This window comes from Globicephala melas, chromosome 1, assembly GCF_963455315.2.
Source record: "Globicephala melas chromosome 1, mGloMel1.2, whole genome shotgun sequence".
Lineage (NCBI taxonomy): Eukaryota > Metazoa > Chordata > Mammalia > Artiodactyla > Delphinidae > Globicephala > Globicephala melas.
This window is the reverse complement of record NC_083314.1, coordinates 23,856,677-23,881,457: the sequence shown is the minus strand read 5'-3', so window position 1 is coordinate 23,881,457 and position 24,781 is coordinate 23,856,677. Positions and strand designations below refer to the sequence as shown.

Below are 24,781 nucleotides of genomic sequence, written 5' to 3'. Positions count from 1 at the left end.
AGGGCTATCTCATGACGGTTGGTCTGTACATATGTCGTACAGTTGTCCCTTGGTATCTGTGGGGGATTGGTTCCAGGACTGCCCCCCTGCCATGGATAGTAAAATCTGCAGATGCTCAAGTAAGTCCCTGATATAAAATGATGTAGTATTTTCATATAACCTATGCACATCCTCCTGTATACTTTATATCATCTCTAGATTACTTATAATACCTAATACAATGTAAATGCTATATAAATAGTTGTAAATACAATGTAAATGCTATGTAAATAGTTGCCAGCGTGTGACAGATTCAAGTTTTGCTTTGGGGAACTTTCTGGAAAAGTTTTTAAAAAATAATTTTGATCCATGATTGGTTGAATCTGCAAATGTGGAACCAGCAGATATGGAGGGACAACTGTATAAGAACATATGAGAATTACCAAAGAGTAGATGCTATCCATTTGAAAATCGAGCAGATTACTCGAAATCAAGCAGCGCTGGAGGAGACACAGCACTAGGGGACATTGGAATATTGGCTAGTTAAGATGTTTGTAACATGTAAGACTTACTCTAAGCCTATCTAACAGCCTAAAACCAAGTCCTGATAAGATCAACGGAGTTTGAAAGTGGTCCTCCAAATAAAGGGGTTGAGATGAATCTTAGGTTTTCTATAAATTGCCTTTAAAGGGTATAAGTGTAAGCCAGCCCATGTTCAAGGAGATCAGTTAGCATTTTTTTATCTGCTTAAAGGAGAATTTAATATTCTTCAGAGGAAGATAATAGAATTCATACTGTCCACAATGTTTTATTGACAGTGGCCAGCATTCAGTCAAAAATCACTAGACCAAACAAAAATAGAGGGTAGGGTAAGTGATTGTGATACAGAATTGAAAAATAAAAGTAGTCAGTAAAAACCTGGCTAGCACAGACGTTGGAGTTGCCAGACAGAGACTTAATGAAACTATCATATATATGTTGAAAGAATCAAAGGAAGATAATAGTCTTAAAGATTACACAGATGAGGAATCTCTGCAGAAAAATAAATCAAACGGATCTTTTAGAACTTGAAAATTATAGTAATCGAAATAAAAAATTCACAGGAGGAGGTTAAGAGTGGATTAGAAATGAGAGAAGAAAGAGCCAGTGAATTTGAAGACAGATTAATAGAGATTAAACAGTCTGAAGAACAGAGAGGAAAAGATTGAAACAAAATCAATATAGGCTCAGATATCCATACAGTTAGAATCCTAGTAAAAGTGTGATAGTAACAGAAAACATTTGTAAGAATTAATGGCTCAAACTTACCAAATGTGATGAAGAACACAGATATAAAATCCTAGCATAGGGCTTCCCTGGTGGCGCAGTGGTTGAGAGTCCACCTGCCGATGCAGGGGACACGGGTTCGTGCCCCGGTCCAGGAAGATCCCACATGCCTCGGAGCGGCTAGGTCTATGAGCCATGGCCGCTGCGCCTGCACGTCCGGAGCCTGTGCTCCACAATGGGAGAGGCCACAACAGCGAGAGGCCCACGTACCGCAAAAAAAAAAAAAAAAAAAATCCTAGCATATCTCAAGGTAATAAACGGAACCACACCTGGCTACATCACAGTTAAACTGCTGAAACTTAAAGAAAAAAAAATCGAAAGCAGCTAGAAGAAAAAACACTTTACATACTGTGAGAAAAGGGTAAAAATAACCACTGAACTCTCATCAGAAATCATGGAATGATATCTTTAAAGTGCTGAAAGAAAAAAAAAAAGTCTGTAAATCAAGAATTCTATATCAAACAAAAATATTCTTCAAAAATGAAGGTGAATTAAAGACATTTTCAGGTAAATGAAAGAGGCCTAGATGCTAAAGAATGTCCTTCACACCAAAGGAAATGACACCATTTGGATACTTAGCTATATGATAAAGCATATCAGATACGATAAATAAGATTTACAGGATAAAGGAAAAAGATTATATTAATCTTTCTTTTAAAATTTACATAAAAGGTATCTGACTATTAAAAGCGAAAATAAAATTGTAATGTGGGGCTTGTGACATAGGTAGAAGTAATAGATATGACAGTAGTCAGACAAACAACGTAAGACCGGTGTATGTAATTGTTCTGCTCTAAGATAACTGCATGTGTTTGAAGTATATAGTGGGAAGTGGATAGTGCCAGGTATGACATGAGAGGGAGAGAAATAGCATGGTGGTCTAAGTTGAGAAAACACAGATTAAAGTCAGGTAGGCTGTGGTATCAGAATGTTGTGGTCCACAATTCCAGAAAAGAGAGAGCTACACTGAGAAAGAATTCCAGGGGAAGAGGTAGTGTTTCCTCAGTCCTGCATGGTATAAGCCCCTTAAAGTTGGGGCTCCTCCTATGGAGTCTGGTGTTCAGTCCTCCAAGTCCCTGTGCATTCCAGAATGCATTGAGTACTGTTTCTGTCTATATGAGTTGCCCCTGATCAGATTTATTCCTAAAATTCTAGTATGTCTTCCTAGTCATTCATTTTTTATTAATGATCTCAAATAATTTTCCTGGACATGATAGCATATTGGTCCTCCATTTAGAAAATTATAATGAAGAACCTTCTTTTTTCTTTTCCTTTCTACTTTATTTTTTATGTGACGTATACATGTTTTAGGAAGACATGAGAAGAAACAGCATTCCTTTGTCCTGGTTCTTTCCCACCTCCAACTGTCTTTTTCTGCAAGCAGACACATAAAAATCTTTTAGCTCTTTCTTCCGTTGTTTCTTCTACTTATGTATTTTTTATTATTGTATTCATGCTACTGCCTCTTGTTATTTAGTTTTAGATATTATCTATTAATTTCCTACCATGGAAGATGAGGATACAGGTCTTTTATACCTGTCTCAACCAACCCTTACACTTCCTCTTTATCTTCCCAGTGTTGTAATTATCACATAATCTTTCATTAAATCCTGTTCAGTTTTTTAATAATTATATAAATATTATTCATAGCTGTGCCATATTATTTATTTTAATTACCTTTCTTTTCTTGGACAGCTCTTTGTTCTCCCTGAAGTAAGTGACCCCTTTACTTTGCTTAGTTTTTCTGTATAATTCTCACTAGTTTATCCCCAGACTCTCTACCACACATTAAGAAATTGAGCAATTCCTTTCTCTCTTAGACACAGTGAAAAACTTAGTGGCTCCTTTGTCTGGAGGCGTGCATACTCTCATTCTAGTCTAGACTGTCCTATAGGCCTACTGGAGATAGGCCTATCTCCTATCTCCAGTTCTCTGATGAGAACTGTCATCCTAGACATACCTTTCCTTATCATCATGGAATTTGCGTGTCGCTCTCTAGTAATGGATCCTCTGTTTCCTGGATCCATGTCTGTCTTTCATCTCATTTGGTGGTAGCTGCCTAAGAAAGGTTCCAGTGGAAGTAAATATTTCATAATCTTGCATGTCTGAAAAATGCCTTCATTTCTTCTCTCATACTTGATTGATAATTTATCTAGACTGGACATGGTATGATGGATTTGAACTTATTTTTCTCTTAGAATTTAGAAGACATTGCATTGTGTTCTAATTTACTGTTGTGACATCTGATGCCGTCCTAATTCTCAGTACTTCTGTTATAACCTTCGCCCCTTATTTGGAAGCTTTTAGGATGTTCTGTTTATTTCCGGTGTTCTGAAATGTTGTGATTATATAACTCTGTGTGGATCATCATTTATTATTATTGAAGCAGTTGCTTCAATTTTAACCTTTCCCAAAGTTTGTGACTTTCCAAATTAAGTTTCAACTTGCTTTTTAGGTCTCACGTCTGAGTCAAAATTATACCGTCTTAATCACTATACCTTTGTAAGAAGTCGGTTTCTGTGAGAGGGTGTCCTGCTGTCATTCCTTTTCTGTCTCTAAAATTGTTTTGGCTATTCTTGGCCACTTGTTTTTCCATATGATTGTTAGGATTATATTACTAGTTTATATACATACATACAGACATATACAAACACCCTTTCACATATACAAGCTTGTAGACCTGCACTGAATTTAGAGATTAATTATGGGAAAATTTTTGTCTATAACATGAAGTCTTCCCATCTGTGAATATGGTATCTCCATTGTTTTAGGTTTTCTCTTATGTCTGTTAATGAAGTTTTATAATAATGTTCAGGTAAAGGTAAACCTATTACCTTTATTTGTTAGATTTTTTCCTAGACACTTCATGGATTTTTTTTTTTTTTGGCTATTATAAATGGATAACTTTTAAAAATTTGCATTTTAATAGCTTGTTGCTCTTCTTTAGGACCACAGTTGATTTTTGCGTATTCATCTTGAAACTAGCAAGCTCACTAAATTTTTCTATTAGTTCAAAATAATTTGTAGATTCTATGTGTATATGTATATTTTTCTATATAGACAATCTTATAATCTGCAAATAATGACACAGCCTTGTGTTTTGTCCTTTCCAGTCCTTACACCGTTATTTTGCTATATTTTTTTCTCATCATGCAGTCAGTGACCTTAAACACAATATTAGATAGGTGTAGTAATTGGGAGCTTCTTTGCCTTGTTCCTGACTTTATTGGTGTTTTTTCTGTAGTTTCAAATTAAGTATGATGTTTGCTGTAATCTTTTGGTATATATTCTTCATCAGATTAAGGAGATTTCTATTTCTGATTACCAAGAGTTTGTTATGGTTTTTAATACTGTGTAATCAAGTGATTTTTCTGCATCCATTGAGATAATACCAGGGTGTTTTTCCTTCAGTCTGTTAATACGATGAATGACATAGATCGTCCAATGTTAAATCATCCATTCTTTGGATATAAACATAACTTTATCGTCAAGTTATACTGATATAGTTGAACAAACTGCTAGATTGACCATGCTAAAATTCTATATTGAATTGTTACCTGAGATTCATACCTGACATTGATCATATCTGAGCTTGCAGTATAATTTTCCTTCTCAAATTTTTCTTATCTGTCTTGTTTTGTATTTAGGTTATTTTAGCCTTATAAAATAAACAGGGGAGCCATATCCGCTGCCCTTACCCATTTTGGGTTTAGAACAGTTATATAATACTGGGGTTATCTGTTCCTTTTTTTTTTGCGGTATGCGGGCCTCTCACTGTTGTGGCCTCTCCCCTTGCGGAGCACAAGCTCCAGACGCACAGGCTCAGCGGCCATGGCTCATGGGCCTAGCCGCTCCGTGGCATGTGGGATCTTCCCGGACTGGGGCACGAACCCGTGTCCCCTGCATCGGCAGGTGGACTCTCAACCACTGCGCCACCAGGGAAGCCCTCTATTTTTTATATAATTGGTAGAACTCACTTTTAAATCACCTTTGCTTTGGTGAGGTTTTGTTTTCTTCTGTTTTATTTTGTTTGTTTTCCAGGTAGATTTTATACTATTGATTCAAATTTTTTAATGGTTATAGGTCTCTTTGGTTTTCTATTTCTTCCTGAGTCAGTTTTGGTAAGTTATATTTTTTTCTATGAAAATTATCTATTTTCTCTGAGTTTTCAATTTTATTGGTATAAAGTTGTTCAGCTTGCACTCTTTCTAGTTTTAAAATCTCTGTTACATGTGTAGTTTTGCCCTTTTATCATTCCTGATGTTGTTTATTTGTGCTTTACTTTTCTTCATAAGTTTTGACATAGAGTATTTTACTAAATATTTTCCAGCTTTAGTTAGAACTCTTCTGTGGACCATTAATTATTTAGACGTGTGCCTTTTAGTATTCATAGTGTTATGTTTACTTATTTGGCTGTTTATAGAAAGTTTTCTTTTACTGGAGAGTGGATCTATTTGTTATCAGTTTTTTAGCATTTGTCAAGATTGCTTTTAATTTTGTAACAGGCCAATTGTTATAACTGTTACATGTTTGTTTGAAAATAATACATTTTTTCCTAACTTTTGGGTGCAGGTTTCTATATATGTCCGTAAGATTACAGTTATTAACTTTGTTGTTCAAAATTTTAATATTCTTACCAGTTTTATTTCTTTCTGATCTATTATTTATTATTTAAAAGTCCTTATTATGATGTTGAATTTATTAATTTTCCCTTGAACTTATCAATGTTTTCACAACTCTTTTGTAGCTATGTTGTTAGTTACGTATTATTCAGAATTGCTCTTCCAGGGTATTTTCTAATTATGTTAATAAATCTTTAAAAATCATAATAATCATCTTGGCCTTAGAATCTAATTTGACTGATATTAATACAGCTACCTGAACCTTCTTTTGTTTAACATATGCCTGGTATATCTTTTCCATCCTTTTATTTTTAACCTTTCTTTGTCTTTATGTTTAGGTGCGTTAAGCAGATTATTGCTGATTTTTAAAAAATTTGTTCATTTTGGTTTTATTTGTCATCTAGTGTGATGACTCTGTCTTTTGATAGTTGAATTTAATCCATTTATGAATTTCATTATTAATATGTTTGTATTTATTTCTAGTATATTGTCTTGTACTATTTGCTATAGGTTTTGCTTGTTTGTTTGCATGTGTGCTTCTCCTGCACACCCCACTTCTTCCCTTCCTTCTATTGGCTGGGTCAAATTTATTTTTATTTCTTTTTTTCTTCTTCGGAAGTTATACATTCTATTTCAAATATTTTAATGTTTATCTTAAAAATTTTAGCATTTATCCTTTATGTAAAGTCTAGAGACAATCAGTTTCTCCACCATATTCCTAATTAAAGAAAAAACTTAATTTGTCTTATTATACCATCTACAAAAATTAACTCAAAATAGATCAAAAACCTAAATGTAAGAGCTAAAACTCTAAAACTCTTGGAAGAAAACATAGTGGGCAGGGGAGAAGTTTTATGACTTTTATTTGACAATGATTTCTTGGATGTGACACCAAGCAATAGGCAACAAAAGAAAAAAATAGACAAATTGGACTACACCATCATTAAAAATTTCTGTGCATCAAAGGACACAGTTATCTTAGTGAGAAAGTAGCCAATGGAATGGGAGAAAATAGTTGTAAATCTATGTCTGATAAGAGGTTGCTATCCAGAATATATAAAGAACCCCTACAACTCAGTAACAAACTAACAACCCAATTCAAAATAAGCTAAGGACTTGAAATGCCATTTCTTCTAAGAAGATAGACAAATGGCCAGCAAGCCCATGACAGGATGCTCAGCATCACTAGTCATTAGGGAAATGCACATCTAAACCATAATGAGATACTACCTCACACCTATTAGGATGGCTACTAAAAAAAAAAAAAAGTTTTGGCAAAGATGTGGGGAAATTGGAATCCTTGTGTACTGTTGATGGAGATGTAAAAGGCTGTAGCCGCTGTGGAAAACAGTATGGCAGTTCTTCAGAAAACTAAAAATAGAATTACCATATGATCCAGCAGTTCCGCTTCTGGGTACATGCTCCACAGAATTTAAAGCAGGGTCTCAAAGAGATATTTGTTCACCCATGTTCATTGCACGATTATTCCCAAAAGTCAAGGGATGTAAGCAACTCAGGTGTCCATCGTTGGATGAATGGATAAAAAAAAATGTGGTATATACATACACTGGAATATTATTCAGCCTTAAAATTCTGATACATGCTACAACAAGGATAGACCTTCTTAAAAACATGTCAAGTGATATAAGCCAGACACAAAAGAACAAACATTGTACGATTTCACTTACATGAAGTACCTAGAGTAGTCAAATTCATGGAAAGTATAGTGGTGGTTGCCAGGGCCTGGGAGGAGGAGGGAATAGGGGAATTATTGCTTAATAGATTTTCAGTTTTGCAAGATGAAAAGAGTTTTAGAGATGGTGGTGATGGTTGCACAACAATGTAAATGTACTTAATGCCACTGAACTGTACACTTAGAAATGGTTATAATGGTAAATTTTATATTATGGGTGTTTTACCACAATTAAAAATGATAATTAAAAAGTAAATAAAAATTAGAAAACCAAGAAACTTAGAACATTGTAATCCTAACTGCTCCCTCAGTAACATGTTGTTTTCTAATATTTTAGTTCCATCTTATTTTTCAGCCTTCAAGTAGTTGTTCCTTCCTCCTCCTCCATCTCCTTTTTCTGTTGCCCCTGTTCCTCCTTCTCATCTTACTCTTTGTTGTCCTGTTTCTCCTTCTCTTTGTCATTATTTTATCCAATTAATAACCATTTAGATGTATGTTAAAGTTTACTAATATCTTTGTTCATAATTCCCTCTCGTGTCACATTCTTCCATCTAGGTTATATTTCTTTTCTTCTTTCTTTTTTTTTTTTTTTTTTTTGCGGTATGCAGGCCTCTCACTGTTGTGGCCTCTCCCATTGCGGAGCACAGGCTCCAGACGCGCAAGCTCAGCAGCAATGGCTCAGGGGCCCAGCCGCTCCGCGGCATGTGGGATCTTCCCGGACCGGGTCATGAACCCACGTCCCCTGCATCGGCAGGCAGACTCTTAACCACTGCGCCACCAGGGAAGCTCTGGGTTATATTTCTTGATTCTGAAGTATATCCTTTAGTACTTTTGTTCAACTGAAAAGGGCTGCAAGTGGTAGTTCACTCAATCTTTGTATGAAAATATCTTTATTTAACCCTCATTCCTATATTATAATTTAGATAGGTAGGGAATATAATATTGACAATTATTTTGTCTCATCACTTTGAAAATACAATTCCATTTTCTTCTGACTGCTGTGTTAGTATTATAATTCAGCTGTCAGTCTAATTGTCATTCCTTAGTAGAAAAATCTCTCTTTATTCTCTAATGTTTTTAAGATCTCTTGCCTTTGGTGCTCTGCAGTTTAACTACAGCGTGTATAGTAGTGGATCCGATTTCATTTATTTTTTCATATCTTTTATTTCAATGACTACTTTTTTCCATATCTAGGACCTCTCTTTAATTTTTTTTATCTTTTTCTTATGTTTTTGATTTTTTAATATGTCTAATAATTTTAAACATACTTATTTCATGAAGTGGAACTGATAATTGTTAGAGGTCTAATTGTTTGGATTTCTGACTTTTGCTTGTAATAGAATGTCTCCTCATTTTGTTATATTATTGGATTGTGAGCTCATCTTCAATGGCCTTTCATGTGTGAGAATTATACGTGGCCAAGTTTGAGCATGTGTCCTCCACGGTAGTTTTGAATTTGTTATGCCAGGCTTTCTAGGGGCACCTAACCTGGTGCCAGTATTTTTGCCAGTTTCTTGGCTTGAGAACTTCTGAACAGCAGAAACCCTGTGCATTAGAATTCCAAATGGTGGGACTATGTGACCTAAAGTTATGAATTTCTAAAGGAGGAAAGTTTTTTCACATATCAGTCACAGTCAAGATAGACAAAATGTCTTAATCTTTCTCTGCTGAGTGGCAGATTTTTATAATTCACCTTTTCCTTACAATATGCCTTTTAGGGTAAAGGTTATATGGGGCAGCCTCTCACTTCAAGCATCCTGTAAGTTCAAGGTCTTTCCTTTTGTCCTTATGTATACGTTAAAAGCCAAGTACCTAGAAAATGAAAACCAGTATTTCTCCGACTGCACTCCTGCTTCAATGTTTATCGCCCTGGTTCTCAATCATTTCTTGATTACTGGGCCCCTAAGACTGTCTCTTTATTTAAAGGCTCATTTATGTATTTATAAAAATGGTTGTTATATTTTATCTAGTACTTTTAAGAGTTTGTAGTAGAAGAGTTTTCAAATTACTTAATCTCAGTATTGCCAAGGAGGAAGTCTATTCTAATGATTATTAAGAATGGTAATTTAGTCTAGAAAACTCAGAGTATTAACCATTATTTTATCTTGAGAATGTTCATTGCTTGATATGTTCTCTTAAAACATAAAGAACCAATTTTCTTTTACTTTGGAATACCTTACAAGACATGTGCCCAGGATCTTTTTTAGCTGTTGTTTTCTAATTTACATCCAACTGGCCATAATTGTATGCCCAGTTCTTTTTCTCTGTTGGGACTTTATTTTTTGAAGGATATATTTTTTTCCCTTTTATAATTTTTTAAAATACATAAGTAGTTTGCGGGACATTGTTAACATTTATTTCCTTAGGTTTTCATTAAAGTGTTTTAAAATAATCTCCAGTCTGCTCATAGTATTAGCCAGACTTTTTTATTTTTCCCCCTAATTAATTGTAAAGTTTTCACAGTCCCATTTTTCATATTTAAGTGTTGGATAGATAATATCAGTAATAAGAATGTTCTAAAATATATATTCAATTTGTGGTTAGTGGCTGTGGTGTTCAAATCATATTGTTACCCTAAATGTAGTCAATTAAGTAACAGCTATATTAAACGTTCTATAGTGTTAAAAAATCTGGAGAACTTGTTGGTGTGGTGCTTATATAAATTTTAACTTATATGGACAAGGAGGCTAAATTCAGATAATGATGAAGTTGTTGTTATGAAGTAATGCTATTGTATTTTTAAGTAAATGTTTCTAATTTAAAATTATTATTTGTTTCTAATATATTATGGTAGATTACTAAAAATGTGAACTTCTTCAGGTACAGTCCTCAGTGGCTGTTGGAACTCCAGATTATATCTCTCCTGAAATCCTTCAAGCCATGGAAGATGGAAAAGGCAGATATGGACCTGAGTGTGACTGGTGGTCTTTGGGGGTCTGTATGTATGAAATGCTTTATGGAGAAACACCATTTTATGCAGAATCTCTGGTGGAAACATATGGAAAAATCATGAATCACAAAGTTAGTATATTTTACTAATTTTCAAATTAATGTGGTAAATAATACATATAATATTCAATAAAATTAAAATGTGATATTTAAAAAAATGATTTTCCAAGAACAATAAACAATCTAATTTCTATGCTAATAAGGGACATGACAAATATGAGTAATCAAGATCCATAAATTATGCATAAAATTACTAGTTTTCACCTTCTCCTGTATTTCATTAGAGGTGCTAATAAGTAGAAAATTAAATGTTCTCTTCAGTAGAATAACAAAGATCATAAGCAGATAATTTATATCATTACTATATAGTATAAGTATAATCATGACTAGAATGCATTTAAAATTCTCAATCTTAATAAATAAAATGCAAATTAAAATAAGAAGAGCATCCTTTTCTTCCCCGTCAAATTGGCAAAGATGAAAAGAAAAATAGTACTTGTTACTGTAAATAATCCAGTGAGGTGGAAATTGTTAGACGTTGTTGATAGGAATGTGAATTGATATAATCTTTCTGTCAAGAAGTTTATAAGTATGCATCGACAGCCTTAAAAAAAAATGGTTAAAACATTTGGTTGAGTAACTTCAGTTCTAGGAATCTACCCTAGGGAAAATATTCGTAGAACAAGGATATATGTACAAAGATACCTATCCCAGTATTATTTATGGTCACCAAACATTGGAAACAGTCCAGATGCAGAGCAGGAAAGAATGAATAAACTTTAATCCATTTAGTGCCAAGTGAAATAGATTGTACAAGAAGAGGAAGAGTCTGATTATCAGTCTCAGAAGATTGTGAGCAATTGCAGAAACCTAGAATATGAATAGGAATATCCCATAAAGGGAGGGACAGTCTGTTCTTTTTAATTTGTTCTGGTGATACAATTATGATTAATTGCTACACATATATATAAATCAGTCTTATAGAGTCAATGCTTTTCTACCTGGCTGCAAAGATAATCTGCTGAGTAGTAACGAAGAGTTGAAAGACAAGAAATAGCTACAAAGTTGTAAATAGCATGTAAAGCATTTCAGATAGAAATCATTGTACTATAACATGGTTGTTAAGAGCACAGATTCTGGAATCAGACAGTTTCAGTTCAAATCAGTTTATTACCATTTATTAGTTGTGTGACATCAAGCAAATTGCTTGAACTGTTTCTTTGTTTCCTCTTCTATAAACTTAGAGTAATAGGAGTATCTACCTTATACAGTTGCTCTGAGGATTAAATGAGCTAAAGGAGTAACGCACTTCTCGTAGTGTAAAGTATGTATTACATTCTTTAAAAATGTTCCATACTATTAATCATTAGTATGTGACTTATATGAACATTATCAATCATATACACTATTAAAATACTGAGTCACATTCTACTACATTTAATGAATTCATTTTGAGAGCATTTAAGGTGTTTTAGCATTTAACTTATTCTTTCTGTAGTGCATCTATGACTAAGTCACATATGAAATGAAAAGTTCTTTTAGGAAAATTATCCTTTTTAATTTATTCCTGCATCTCTTTTAGTATCAGTACTTTGTACCATATATTCTTATTATTTAAAAACCATTTTTATTGGAGTATAATTGCTTTACACTGTTGTAGGACAGTGTACCATATATATTTATTAGATATTTTTAAAAGAAAATGTATTTTTAAGAAAGTCAATGCTAACATCAACCTACTTAGTAAATTGAATAGTGATTTATATTTTGTTTCTATATTTTGTTATATTTTGTTTCTATTATTCTGTGTTTAGGAGAGGTTTCAGTTTCCAGCTCAAGTGGCTGATGTCTCTGAAAATGCTAAGGATCTTATTCGAAGGCTCATTTGTAGCAGAGAACATCGACTTGGTCAAAATGGAATAGAAGACTTTAAGAAACACCCATTTTTCAGTGGAATTGATTGGGATAATATTCGAAACTGTGAAGCACCTTACATTCCAGAAGTTAGTAGCCCAACAGATACATCAAATTTTGATGTGGATGATGATTGTTTAAAGAATTCTGTGAGTATGACATTGTAAAGAAGTTCTGTCTTGCTTTTTTTTGTAAATATGGTTATAAAGTAATTTTATAGATCACCTTACCAATTATCAAACAGTTATCGTGGCTTCCAGTATTTACTCTCCCTAAATCAAGAAATTAAAAGAGCTAACTGAGGTGAGCATAGTTATTCATGACTAGGAGCTAAATTAAAATTCAAAGATTTACTTCTTAGATTAGTTATGTCATTACGTTTCTTAAGAAGAGGACAAATTAGGGGCTTCCCTGGTGGCGCAGTGGTTGAGAGTCCGCCTGCCGATGCAGGGGACACGGGTTCGTGCCCCAGTCTGGGAGGAGCCCACGTGCGCCCGTGAGCCATGGCCACTGAGCCTGCGCGTCCGGAGCCTGTTGCTCCGCAACGGGAGAGGCCACAACAGTGAGAGGCCCGCGTACCGCAAAAAAAAAAGAGGACAAATTAGATGCTTTAAAAAGTGGACTTCATGATGGCAGAGTGAAGACATTGGCAAATCTCTCCTTAAAAACCACGTTGAAACTGGGCAAAATTGTCAAAAACAACCATTTCAGGGCTTAATAAATCAAACCCAAGGTAAATAAATTGAGAAGCATTTATTCATGAAATACTGTTGAACTTTGGTTAAAAACAGCCCTCCCAACTTTTCCCTCAGCTTAATGGGGACGGTAGAACTGCTAGCATGGAGCTGCTTGTAAAAACCAGCCGTTTTGCTGACAGAGGGAGCTGACTTGATTGTAGAGCTAAATATCTATGTCCAGTGGTGTTGCCACTAAAAATAGCAAACTTGGTAGGAAATGAATGGGGAGAGAAAATCTATAGCCTTATTAACCTAAAGTTATAGCTCTGTTTGCGGCAGGTGGCTGACCAGTGGATTAGCCAAATAGTCCTCCATTTTTAGTTTGTGGGCCATACCAAAGCAGGCCAGCATAGTTTGTCAACCTCTGCTCTAAACCATTAGGTTATATTAAATTAAAATTTAGGGAAATAACACAATTTTTTTTCTTTTGTCTTTTTAGCCTTCTTAATTTAAAAAAAAATTTTATTGGAGTACAGTTGATTTACAAGGTTGTGTTAGTTTCTGCTATATAGCAAAGTGAATCAGTTATACAAATACATATATCCACTCTTTTTTAGATTGTTCTCCCATATAGGTCATTACAGAGTATTGAGAAGTGTTCCCTCTGCTATACAGTAGGTCCTTAGCCTTCTTATTTTGAACTTTCATTTTTATTCAGTTATTTCTTATGGGTTTAATTCTGCACTAAGAATTTACTTTCCACTGTTCAGTAAGTACCATATTCAAGACAGATAAGAACTTCTCTTATACTTTCCTTACTGAACCTCACAAGAAAGAATTAAATGGAGTTTCCTCATCAGTTTTTTTTATTACAAGAATTACTGTTAACAGGAATTGTGAGTCATTCCAAATTAAATACACAGTAAAGTTGATTCTGACTATTTGCTATAGTTATGTTCAGTAAAGTTGCTGCAAATACTGTATTAGTGAATCCTGAACCATTGTTCCCAGGGGAAATACACAGTCAGGTTCCTGTGAGCCTCTGGTCATAATGTTCTCATCAACCAATCAGTGCAATACATTAGCCACACAATACCTTGTTTGATGTGTGTTTCTATTTAAAGACACCTTATTTAACATATATTGTCAATTCATTGATGTCAAACTCATGGCCAACGGCACTGTGACTCATGCTGGAATGAAGCGTGTCTAACACACGTTTCTTTTGTAAGGCACATTACAGCCTTCTTGTTTGGACACAATAGATGGCATCTCAGCACTGCTCTTGGAGGCCATTTTAGATAGCAAAATCACCTGTAAGAAACACAAAAATGAGGAAAATGTGGCACATGTAGACATTGAAAAAAACCCACTTGTTTATAGTATGAGAGCTGAAACAAGAAGGCATACGTCTCCTTGTTCAACTCCAGCTGGTAACATGTGCGTAGCACAACTCAATTTTTTCTTTGCTCTGCAAGTGTCTGCAAATGACTACAAAAGTATTTGTGAATGTTGATTTTGGGCTACAAATAAATTTCAGCGACTAGGCAAATTTGCAAATATGGAATATGTGAATAATGATTCTACTCAGTATCCGTCAGACTTTAAATCTTCCTTTTCATTTTATTAGAATTCTACAATAGCAATATTTATGATCTAAATTTTTTATCACTAAATGTCTGTACCAAACTTAGCAATGTTTCTAAATTGATCAGTCACCTACTTACTATTGACAGGTAATATTTATAGCCCAGCCTGCAGTTTATAGTTATTCATTTCTTACCAGATGTTTTTTCCTCCTTTAGGAAACAATGCCCCCACCAACACATACTGCATTTTCTGGTCACCATCTGCCATTTGTTGGTTTTACATATACTAGTAGCTGGTAAGTTTGAAAAGTTAACATGATTTGGATGATTTAAGTCAAATTAAAAATGAATTGAGGTTTTAAAAAATATAATGCATAAGAGAGCCTTGTAAAAAAATTTTTAGAAAAAGGGTGAAGCTACTGGAAAAAGTTAGACATTACAAAGTGAATAGAACATATAAGAATCTTAACTCATTTTGGAGGACAAATAGAGAGCTCAGAATCTAACGCTTAGCAACAGGGCAGGAATTAGAAGAGTCCCATGCTATTGAATAAATATTTTCTAGGTGTCAAGCATCAGAACTTTCAACCCACTGATCTTAACATTCTTTTCACTGACCCTCATTCCACTCATATCTTCTCTTTCCTCCTTACCTTTCCTTAAATATCATTGAGAATGACTATAGTCACTCCTTGGGTGCCCCCTCAATTCCTTGACTGTCTGTTATTCTGTAACACTGGTTTTGCTAAGTTGACATTCATTATTACAGTTCCGTTTTCTGCCAATACCTGTGCAGTTCAAAGTGTCTGGAGAAAAATATCTGTCCATTCTTACTGGTCTCACTTTAAGTTCATGATTACCAACCTCAGGTGCCACTTATTGCTGCCTGGCAAATATACTGTGTTACCCTAGTGTATTCACTCTTCCACTCTCCTAGGTAACTATTTCATACTTTATACTTTTCCTCTAAAACCCCTGTCATACTTAGTCTCACCTGATGATCTCGCTTCCTCTTTCACAGAGAGGTTGAAGCGGTCAGCAGACAACCTCCCCAAGTTCACATCACCACATTTACCACCTTCCCACCGCTGGACCCATGTAGTCTTCTTTTTATGGATGACGGTGTGATCTCCCTAGCTAAGCCGCATCCCTTCTTTCTTCTCTTACTTACTCTAGCGCATTGCTGTTACATCATAAATTTTTCCCTTTCTGTGTCATTTGCATAACAGATCATTTCCATCAGCTCACAAACATGCAGTTTTTTCTCCCATCTTAAAGCAAAATATAAAAACTGTTCATCTAACTTTCTTTACCTGCTACCAACCATTTTTCTGCTCTTAATTGTAGGAGAGTTACTTCAAATTGTTGTCTGTACTTTGTCCATTTTTCTCATACTCTTCTTTCTTGGCACCACTCCAGTCAGGTTTATGCTCCCATCACTTCATGCAAACTGCTTTTATCCATGTCACCACTGACCTCCATGTTGCTAAGTTTAGCAATCATTTCTCAGTCCTAGTCTGACTTATTTGCCTAGTCTCATCTCATTTGTCCCGGCTCCTTCCCATTAAAACACTCTCTCCTGTTAGCTTCCAGAGCACTTGCCTCGTTTCTCCTTACCTTTCTGGCCACCCCTTCTCATTCTCCACATTCCTCCTACTCTCCCTGTGTCCTATCACTTCATCTTTGGATCTTTTTTGTTTATGCTCTGGTGCTCTGGTATTATTTGCTGATGACTCCTAAATGTGTATTTTCAGCTGAGGCCTCTCTCCTCACTTCTACTTAAAATCTCTCTTAATCACCTATTTCAGATGTTTGTAACCTCATTTCTTATATTTCTCTGAACCTATCTGAGTGATCCTGCTAAAAGATAAGTCAAGAGTATGTCACTCCCCTGTTCAGGACCAGTTCTCACTGCCCCCAACTCCAGTGGCTTCATATCTTAACTCTAAAGTTCTTATAGGGCCCTACAAGACTGGCTCACTTTATCTTTCTGATTCTATTTCCTACTATTCTTCCCCTTGCTCACTTCTCAGCCACATAGGTCTCCTTTCTGGCCCGTGAACGTGCCAGACATACTCCTGTCTCGGGGCTTTTGCACTTCTTTTTTCTTTGTTTTTTAAATTTATTTTGTTGAAGTATAGTTGATAGGGCTTTCGTACTTCTGTTTCATCTGCCGGGAATGCTCTTTCCTCTCATGTTTCCTTGGCAGGTCCCCTTATTCCTTCTGGACTTACTCAGTTACTTTCTGAGTGATGGCTTTCCTGACCACTTTATCTACATTTTTTATTTACTCTGCTTTAATACTTCATTTCCCCCTTTCCTGCTTGATGTTTTCTCCTTAGCATATAACACTGTCTAATGTATTGCATATTTTACTTGTTTGTTTATTTTTGTCTCTGCCACTGGAATATAAAGCTTGCTCCATGGGCAAGTGTTGTGCATTTTGCTCACTGCTGAATGTCCAGCACTTCAAATGTTTTTAATTAAATTGTATGGAATTAAAGAAAGCATTTCACTTAAAAGTTTTTTTAATTGACGTATACAGTTTATGTACAATATAAGTTACAGATGTACAATAAAGTGCTTCACAATTTTTAAAGGTTATACTCCATTTATCGTTATTATAAGATATTGGCTATATTCTTTGTGTTGAACAGTATATCCTTGTAGCTTATGAAGGCATTTCACTTTTGAATTCCAAAGACGACCATGGTTGGTGCTTTTGACTACTGTCTCACTTAGGTGGTCACATTGTTTTAAGCTACCAATAACCCTTCAGCAAACTTCATCTTATAATTTGTGATATTAAAATAAATTCAAGAGAATTTGGGCTATTTAAGTTTTCATTTTCAAAAATGCTTCTAGAGAATTGTTTATGGTGATTTTGCAAAAAAATATGTTTTGTAATCACTCCAGATGGCTAGCTATAACTAGATGTTCAAATGATGTTTTAAATGAACAATTTCAAAAGGTTATCTTTTTCTCTTCAAACTTATTGTTTCAGTGTAAACCCACGTTTTTTCCCCTTTTTTTCAGTGTTCTGTCTGATCGGAGCTGTTTAAGAGTTACAGCTGGTCCCGCTCCACTGGATCTCGATGTTAATGTTCAGAGAACTCTAGATAACAACTTAGCGACCGAAGCTTATGAAAGAAGAATTAAACGCCTTGAACAGGAAAAACTTGAACTTAGTAGAAAGCTTCAAGGTAAATACACTTTAAAGATAACATTTTCCCTTTTTGTATTGGACTCACAGTGTAGATGCTATTTATTATAAGTGGTTGTTTTATCTTGAAAAGAAATTTTTTATTAAATGGATAAAAGCAAGTTGTAGAAATTTATACAGAATACAGTATAATGCCATTTACGTAAACTCACATAATTAACAATAAACAGCAAAATAGCATTTGTTTCCCACAGCTATATATGTATGTATATAAAAGTGTGGGAATAAATACCTCTGGGATAGGAAAATAGAACTACCAAGAAAAATGGAACCCTTCTTATCCTACTGCACTTTATATGATGCCCTGCCATATTTTCTCCGTTCTCATCTGTATTATTGCAATAGCTTCCTAACTGATTTCCCTGCCTTACCTCGTCCCACCACCCCCACCCCTCCCACTTTCCTGCTTTATTTTCTACAAAAAATGTTATATACAATGTATTTTACTTATATACAATGGTTGCAATAATGTTTATACGTTACATACAATGTATGCATTCCTTTAGTGAATGAAGGAATGTATCTATAATCATGAAACTTGTAACTCTTTTTAAAAATTAATTAATTTGGCTGTGTTGGTTCTTCGTTGCTGCACGCGGGCTTTCTCTAGTTGCGGCAAGCAGGGGCTACTCTTGGTTGCGGTGTGTGGACTTCTCATTGCAGTGGCTTCTCTTGTTGCGGAGCACGGGCTCTAGGCATGTGGGCTTCAGTAGCTGTGGCACGTGGGCTCAGTAGTGGTGGCTTGCGGGCTCTAGAGCACAGGCTCAGTAGTTGTGGTGCACAGGCTTAGTTGTTCCGTGGCATGTGAGATCTTCCTGGACCAGGGCTCTAACCCGTGTCCCCTGCATTGGCAGGTGGATTCTTAACCACTGCGCCACCAGGGAAGCCCCGTATAATCCTTTCAGTGTGTTCTTTAATTTGGTTTGCTAATATTTTGCTGAAAATTTTTACATCTATATTCATCAGGGATATTGGTTAATGCTGACCCTTGAACAGCACAGGGGTTAGAGGCACAAGCCCCATGCAGTCAAAAATCTGCGTATAACTTTACAGTCATTCCTCTGAAACCATGGTTCTGCATCTGCAGACTCAACCACTGGGGATCATGTAGTATTGTAGTACACATTTACTGAAAAAAATTCGTGTATAAATGGACCTGTGCAGTTCAAAAACGTGTTGTTCAAGGGTCAACTGTAGTTTTCTTGTGGTCTCCTTATCTGGTTTTGGTATCAAGGTAATGGTGGCCTCATAGAATGAGTTTGGAAGTGTTCCGGTCTCAGTATTTTGGAAAAGTTTGAGGAGGATTGGTGTTAATTATTCTTTAAATGTTTGGTAGAATTCACCAGTGAAGCCATCTGGTCCTGGGATTTTCTTTGTTGGGAGGTTTCTGATTATTGACTCAATCTCTTTACTCATTATTGGTCTGTTCAGATTTTCTAATTCCTCCTGATTCAATCTTGATAGGTTGTGTTTCTAGAAATGTGTTAGTTTCTTCTAGGTTATGTAATGTCTTGGCATACACTTGTCCATAGTAGTCTTTTATGAGCATCTATATTTCTACGGCATCACTTGTAATGTCTCCCCTTTCATTTCTAATTTTATTTATTTGAGTCTTCTCTCTTTGTTTCTTAGTCTAGATATTTTGTCACTTTTGTTTGTCTTTTTAAAAAAACAGCTTAGTTTTGTTGATCCTTTCTGTAGTTTTTCTTGTCCTATTGCATTCATTTCTGCCCTGAACTTTGTTATTTCCTTCCTTCTGCTAACTTTGGGCTTAATTTGTTCTTCTTTTTTTAGTTCCTTGAGGTGTAAGATTAGGTTATTTGAGATATTTCTAATTTCTTAATATATGCATTTATTGCTGTAAACTTTCCTCTCAGAACTGCTTTTGCTGCATCTCACAAATTTGATATGTCATATTTCCATTTTAATTTGAGATTTTTTCTCTTTTGATTTCTCCTTTCACCCGTTGGTTGTTCAGAAGCATGTTATTTTGCTTCCACATATTTGTAGATCTTCTCACTTTCCTCTCTTTACTGATTTCTACTTTCATACAGCTGTGGCCAGAAAAGATAGTTGGTATGATTTCAATATTATGTTTGTAAAGATACGTTTTGTGTCCTGTCATATGATCTATCCTGGGGAATGTTCTGTGTGCACTTGAGCAGAATGTGTATTCTGCTGCTGCTGGAAGGAATGTTCTGTATATGTCTGTTAAATCTGTTTGTTCTAAAGATGGTTCAATTCCAACGCTTCCTTATTGATTTTTCTGGCTGTACAATTTATCCATTGGTGATAGTGGCATATTGATGTCCCCTACTATTATTCTGTTGTTGTCTATTTCTCTCTTAGGGTTTGTTAGTATTTGCTTAATATATTTCTGTGCTCAGGTGTTTGGAGCATATATATTAACAATTGTTATATCTTCTTGATTTATTGACCCCTTTATCATTATATATAATGACCTTCTTTGTCTCTTGTTACTGTCTTTGGCCTGAGTGTATTTTGTCTGATATAAGTATAGCCACGCCCACTTTGTTTTGGTCTCTGCTTGGAATATCATCTTCCATCCCTTCACTTTGAGCTTACTTGTCTTTAGAGCTGAAATGAGTCTCCTGTAGGCAGCATATAGTTGGAACTTGATTTTTTTTTTTCATCCACTCTGTGCCTTTTGATTGGTGAATTCAATCCCTTTACATTTAGGGTGGTTATTGGTATGTAAGGACTTACTATTGCCATTGGTCTTTTGCCTTCTGGTTATTTTGTATCTCCATTGGTTCTTTTTTTTTGCCCCTTCTTTTTTTTGTCTGCCTTTGTAAGTTGATGATTTTCCATGGTGATTTGCTCACTGTCCCCTTTTTTACGTCTCATGTCTCTCTTTTAGATTTTTGCTTTGTCTTTACCATGAGGTTTACATAAAATATCTAATTGATAAAATAGTCCTTTTTCTGCCTATAGCGACTTATCTTCATTCACCTGTAAAGGTTTCATCCTTTTACATCTCCTTTTAGATTTTTGATGTCACAGATGATCACTTTTTATGCTGTGAATTTGCTACCAAATTGTAGTACAGTAATTTTTAATGCTCTTTTTCTTTAACACTTATGCTATAATTGTTTAACACACTATTGTAAAATACAGTTACAATTTTCTAATTCTGACTGTCTATTTGTCACCTTAATCAGAGTTTTGTGTACTTTCAACTTTTTGTTTCAGCTTGAAGAGCTCCTTTCAGCATTTCTTGTAAGACAGGTCTAGTGGTGGTGAACTCCCTCAGCTTTTATTTATGTGGAAAGCCTTTATTTCTCCTTCATATCTGAAGAATAACTTTGCCAGATAGAGTATTCTTGGCTGACAACTTTTATCTTTCAATACTTTTGAGTATGTTATTCCACTCTCCCCTGGCCTATAGAGTTTCTGCTGAGAAATCTGCTTATCGCCTAATGGAGCTTCCTTTGGAGGATACTTTCTTTTTTTCCCTGGTTGCCTTTAAAATTCTTTCTTTAGCATTGACTTTTTTTTTTAATTGGAGTATAGTTGCTTTACAATGTTGTGTTAGTTTCCGCTGTACTTTTGACAGTTTCATTATAATGTGTGCTGGAAAAGGTCTTTTTTTTGCATTGAGATAGCAAGGTGTTCTATTGGCTTCATAGATTTGTATGTCCGGTTTTTTCCCCAGGTTTGGGAAGTTCTCAGGTATTATTTCATTAAATAAACTCTCTGCCCGTTTCTCCCTCTCTTCTTCTGGTATACCCATTATTCTTATTTTGGCTTTTTAAATGGAGTCTGATAGCTCTTGTAGGGTTTCTTCACTTAAAAAAAAAAAAAAAAAAACAGAGGGCTTCCCTGGTGGCGCAGTGGTTGAGAGTCTGCTTGCCGATGCAGGGGACATGGGTTCGTGCCCCGGTCCGGGAAGATCCCACATGCTGCGGAGCGGCTAGGCCCATGAGCCATGGCCGCTGAGCCTGCGCGTCCGGAGCCAGTGCTCCGCAACGGGAGAGGCCACAACAGTGAGAGGCCTGCGTACCGCAAAAACAAACAAACAAACAAAAAAACTTAGTTCTCTTTCCTCTTCCACCTGAATCATTTCTAAATTCCTCTCCTCCATATGGCTTATTCTTTCTTCCATCTGATCTGTTCTATTTCCAGTGCTTTCTAATGCAGTATTCATATCACTTATTGAATTCTTCAGCTTCAGAATTTTTGTTTTGTTCTTTTTTTATAATTTCAATCTCTTTGGTAAAGTGCTCTTTCTGTTCATTAATTTTATTCCTGAGTTCACTGAGTTGCCTTTCTGAGTTTTCTTGTAGCTTGTTGAATTTCTTCATAACAACTATTTTGAATTCTTTATCAGTTAGATTGCAATATTCTGTGTCTTTGAGTTGGTTGCCTAGAGAATTGTCATTTTTTGGGGATACTGCGTTACCATGATTTTTCATAGTGTTTCATGAACTGTGCCTCTGCCATCACATTTGAAGTAGCAAACACCTTTCTTATTTAGGTAAGGCTTTACTTTGATTCTAAGTTCAGCAGCTTGGCAATCAGAAGCCTTTCTTTTGTTTTCCAGAAGGTGGCGCTATAGCACAAAATTTGGCTTTCTCTTACCAGAGATGACCCTCCACTAAAGTTTGGAGTGTGTGCATGGTAAAAGCTGTTGGCAGAGTGTAGGAGGTGTATGCTTAGTACCTGGGGCTTTTTAGTGGAGGAGTCCAGAAATCTGTGGACAGACAGCAGGAAATGCATTCCTTCATTTCTCTTTGTCTGCCTTCTTTCCTTCCTACCCTTCCCCCACCCCCCCCTCAGAAATCCGGGTATTGCTGAAAAGCAACAGCGTCCCTCCAGCTGCAGCCCTCACAGCCTTCACAGCCCAGCACTTTCACTCATCACTTTCACTTTCTACCTCCTCTGCTAGAGAGGTCACTGTTGCCGGTACCTTGGATCTGCAGCCTCCTCTGAGGTCCAGTCTACCCACTTTTGGATACACATATGGATGTATCTCTGGTGTCCTGGTGTGCTGTGCAGAAGCAATTTTGTTCAGTTATGGATGTCCAATTAGTTGTAAATCGAAGGGAGAGGAAAAAGGAATGACCCATAGGGGCATGATACTGATGTCACTCAGTTTTGATTTTTAAATGGTGATATGCATACAGTAAAGTGTGCAAGTACTCACTTCAAATTGTAAGCCCCGTAAATGTTTATATTAGTGTACTTTTATGTAACTTGCCCCCCCAATCACTATATAGAACACTTCTAGCATAGGATAAGGTTCCATCATGCTCCTTCCCAGTTTGTAGCTTACAACTCTGAAGTAAACACTATCCTAAATTTTTTCAGCATCAATTAATTTTACCTTTGAACTTCATATAAATGGTTTCATACAGTATGTTCTCATTTGTATCTCTTTTTTTAATAACATGGTTTTCCATGTGTAAATATCAATAGTTCCTTTTCTTTTAACTGCTGTTGAGTGTTACATTGTATACAAATACTAAAAAAATTTATCCAATGTCTGAGTTCTGACTTTTTTTTTTTTTTTTTTTTTGGCGGTACGCGGGCCTCTCACTGTTGTGGCCTCTCCCGTTGTGGAGCACAGGCTCCGGACATGCAGGCTCAGCGGCCATGGCTCACGGGCCCAGCCGCTCTGCGGCATGTGGGATCTTCCCGGACCGGGACAGGAACCCGTGTCCCCTGCATCGGCAGGCGGACTCTCAACCACTGTGCCACCCGGGAAGCCCCTGACTTTTATTTTAAAAAATACAACAGATTGGGTGGCTTATAAACAATAGGAATTTATTTCTCCCAGTTCTGGAGGCTGGAAGTCCAAGATCAAAGTGCCAACATGGTCAAGTGAGGATTCATAGCCAGCACCTTCTTGCCGTGTCCTCACCTGGTGGAAAGGGCTAGGGATCCCTGTGGGTTCTCTTTTATAAGGCATTAATCCCATGCATGAGGGCTCCGTCCTTATAACTGTAACTTAAACACCTCCCAAGACCCCACCTCATAATAACATCATCTTTGGGGTTAGAATTTCAACATATGAATTTGGTGGGGGACCACAGGTATTCAGACCGTATCATCTAAGCTGTTGTTGTTGAACATTTGAGTTATTTCCAGATATAGACTATTATAAACATAGCTTCTGTGAATATTGTTATATCTTTCTCTTGATGGTCATATGTACTTATTTCTCTTGGATATCTACCTAGGAGTAGGATTTATGGGTCATAGGATAGCATATTTTCAGCTTTAGAAAATATTGCCAAAGAGTTTTCAAAAGTGATTGCATCAATAGTTTCACTAATAATATATGAGTTTCACTTGCTATATATTCCCATCAGAATTTGATATTGTCAGCTTTTTAAATTTTAGCCATTCTGGTATCTGTATAGTGGAGTTTTGCTATGATTTTAAATTTATATTTCTCTAATAAGTAATATTTACTGTTCATTTGGATATTCAGTCTTGTGTAGGTTCTTGCCCTTTTTTCCCATTAGGTCTTTACATGTCTTTTAAATAATTTTTATTTTTCAACTTCACAAACAATATAAGACCCTTATAACAGCCCTTTATGTTGTTGTTGTTTTATAGTTTACCTCTATGTGTGTTGTAAACGTTTCAGTACATTTATTTTATTCTTGCTTTCAATATTTATTACTCATTAATTTTTAAAATATTTTTTTTACCCACAAATTTACCCTTTTTGTGTTCTTATTTCTTTCTAGTGATCCATGTATCCATCCAGAATCATTTTTCTTTAGTCTGAAAAACTTCCTTTAGTGTTTCTTATGATTGTGTGTGTTATAACTAAATCT

The 24,781-nt window shown here is 35.7% G+C and overlaps 1 protein-coding gene across 19 annotated transcripts in view; it reads left to right on the top strand.

The window, feature by feature from the left end:
* CDC42BPA (CDC42 binding protein kinase alpha) overlaps positions 1-24,781 on the top strand; it is a 325,266-nt gene that overhangs the window by 159,930 nt on the left and 140,555 nt on the right. For all 19 annotated transcript variants that reach the window (XM_030868499.3, XM_060304871.2, XM_060305121.2 and 16 more), the window contains 4 exons: positions 10,441-10,641; positions 12,384-12,632; positions 14,966-15,045; positions 17,786-17,952. In XM_030868499.3, coding sequence (XP_030724359.1) covers positions 10,441-10,641; positions 12,384-12,632; positions 14,966-15,045; positions 17,786-17,952 — 697 coding nt within the window. The remainder of the gene's footprint in view (positions 1-10,440; positions 10,642-12,383; positions 12,633-14,965; positions 15,046-17,785; positions 17,953-24,781) is intronic.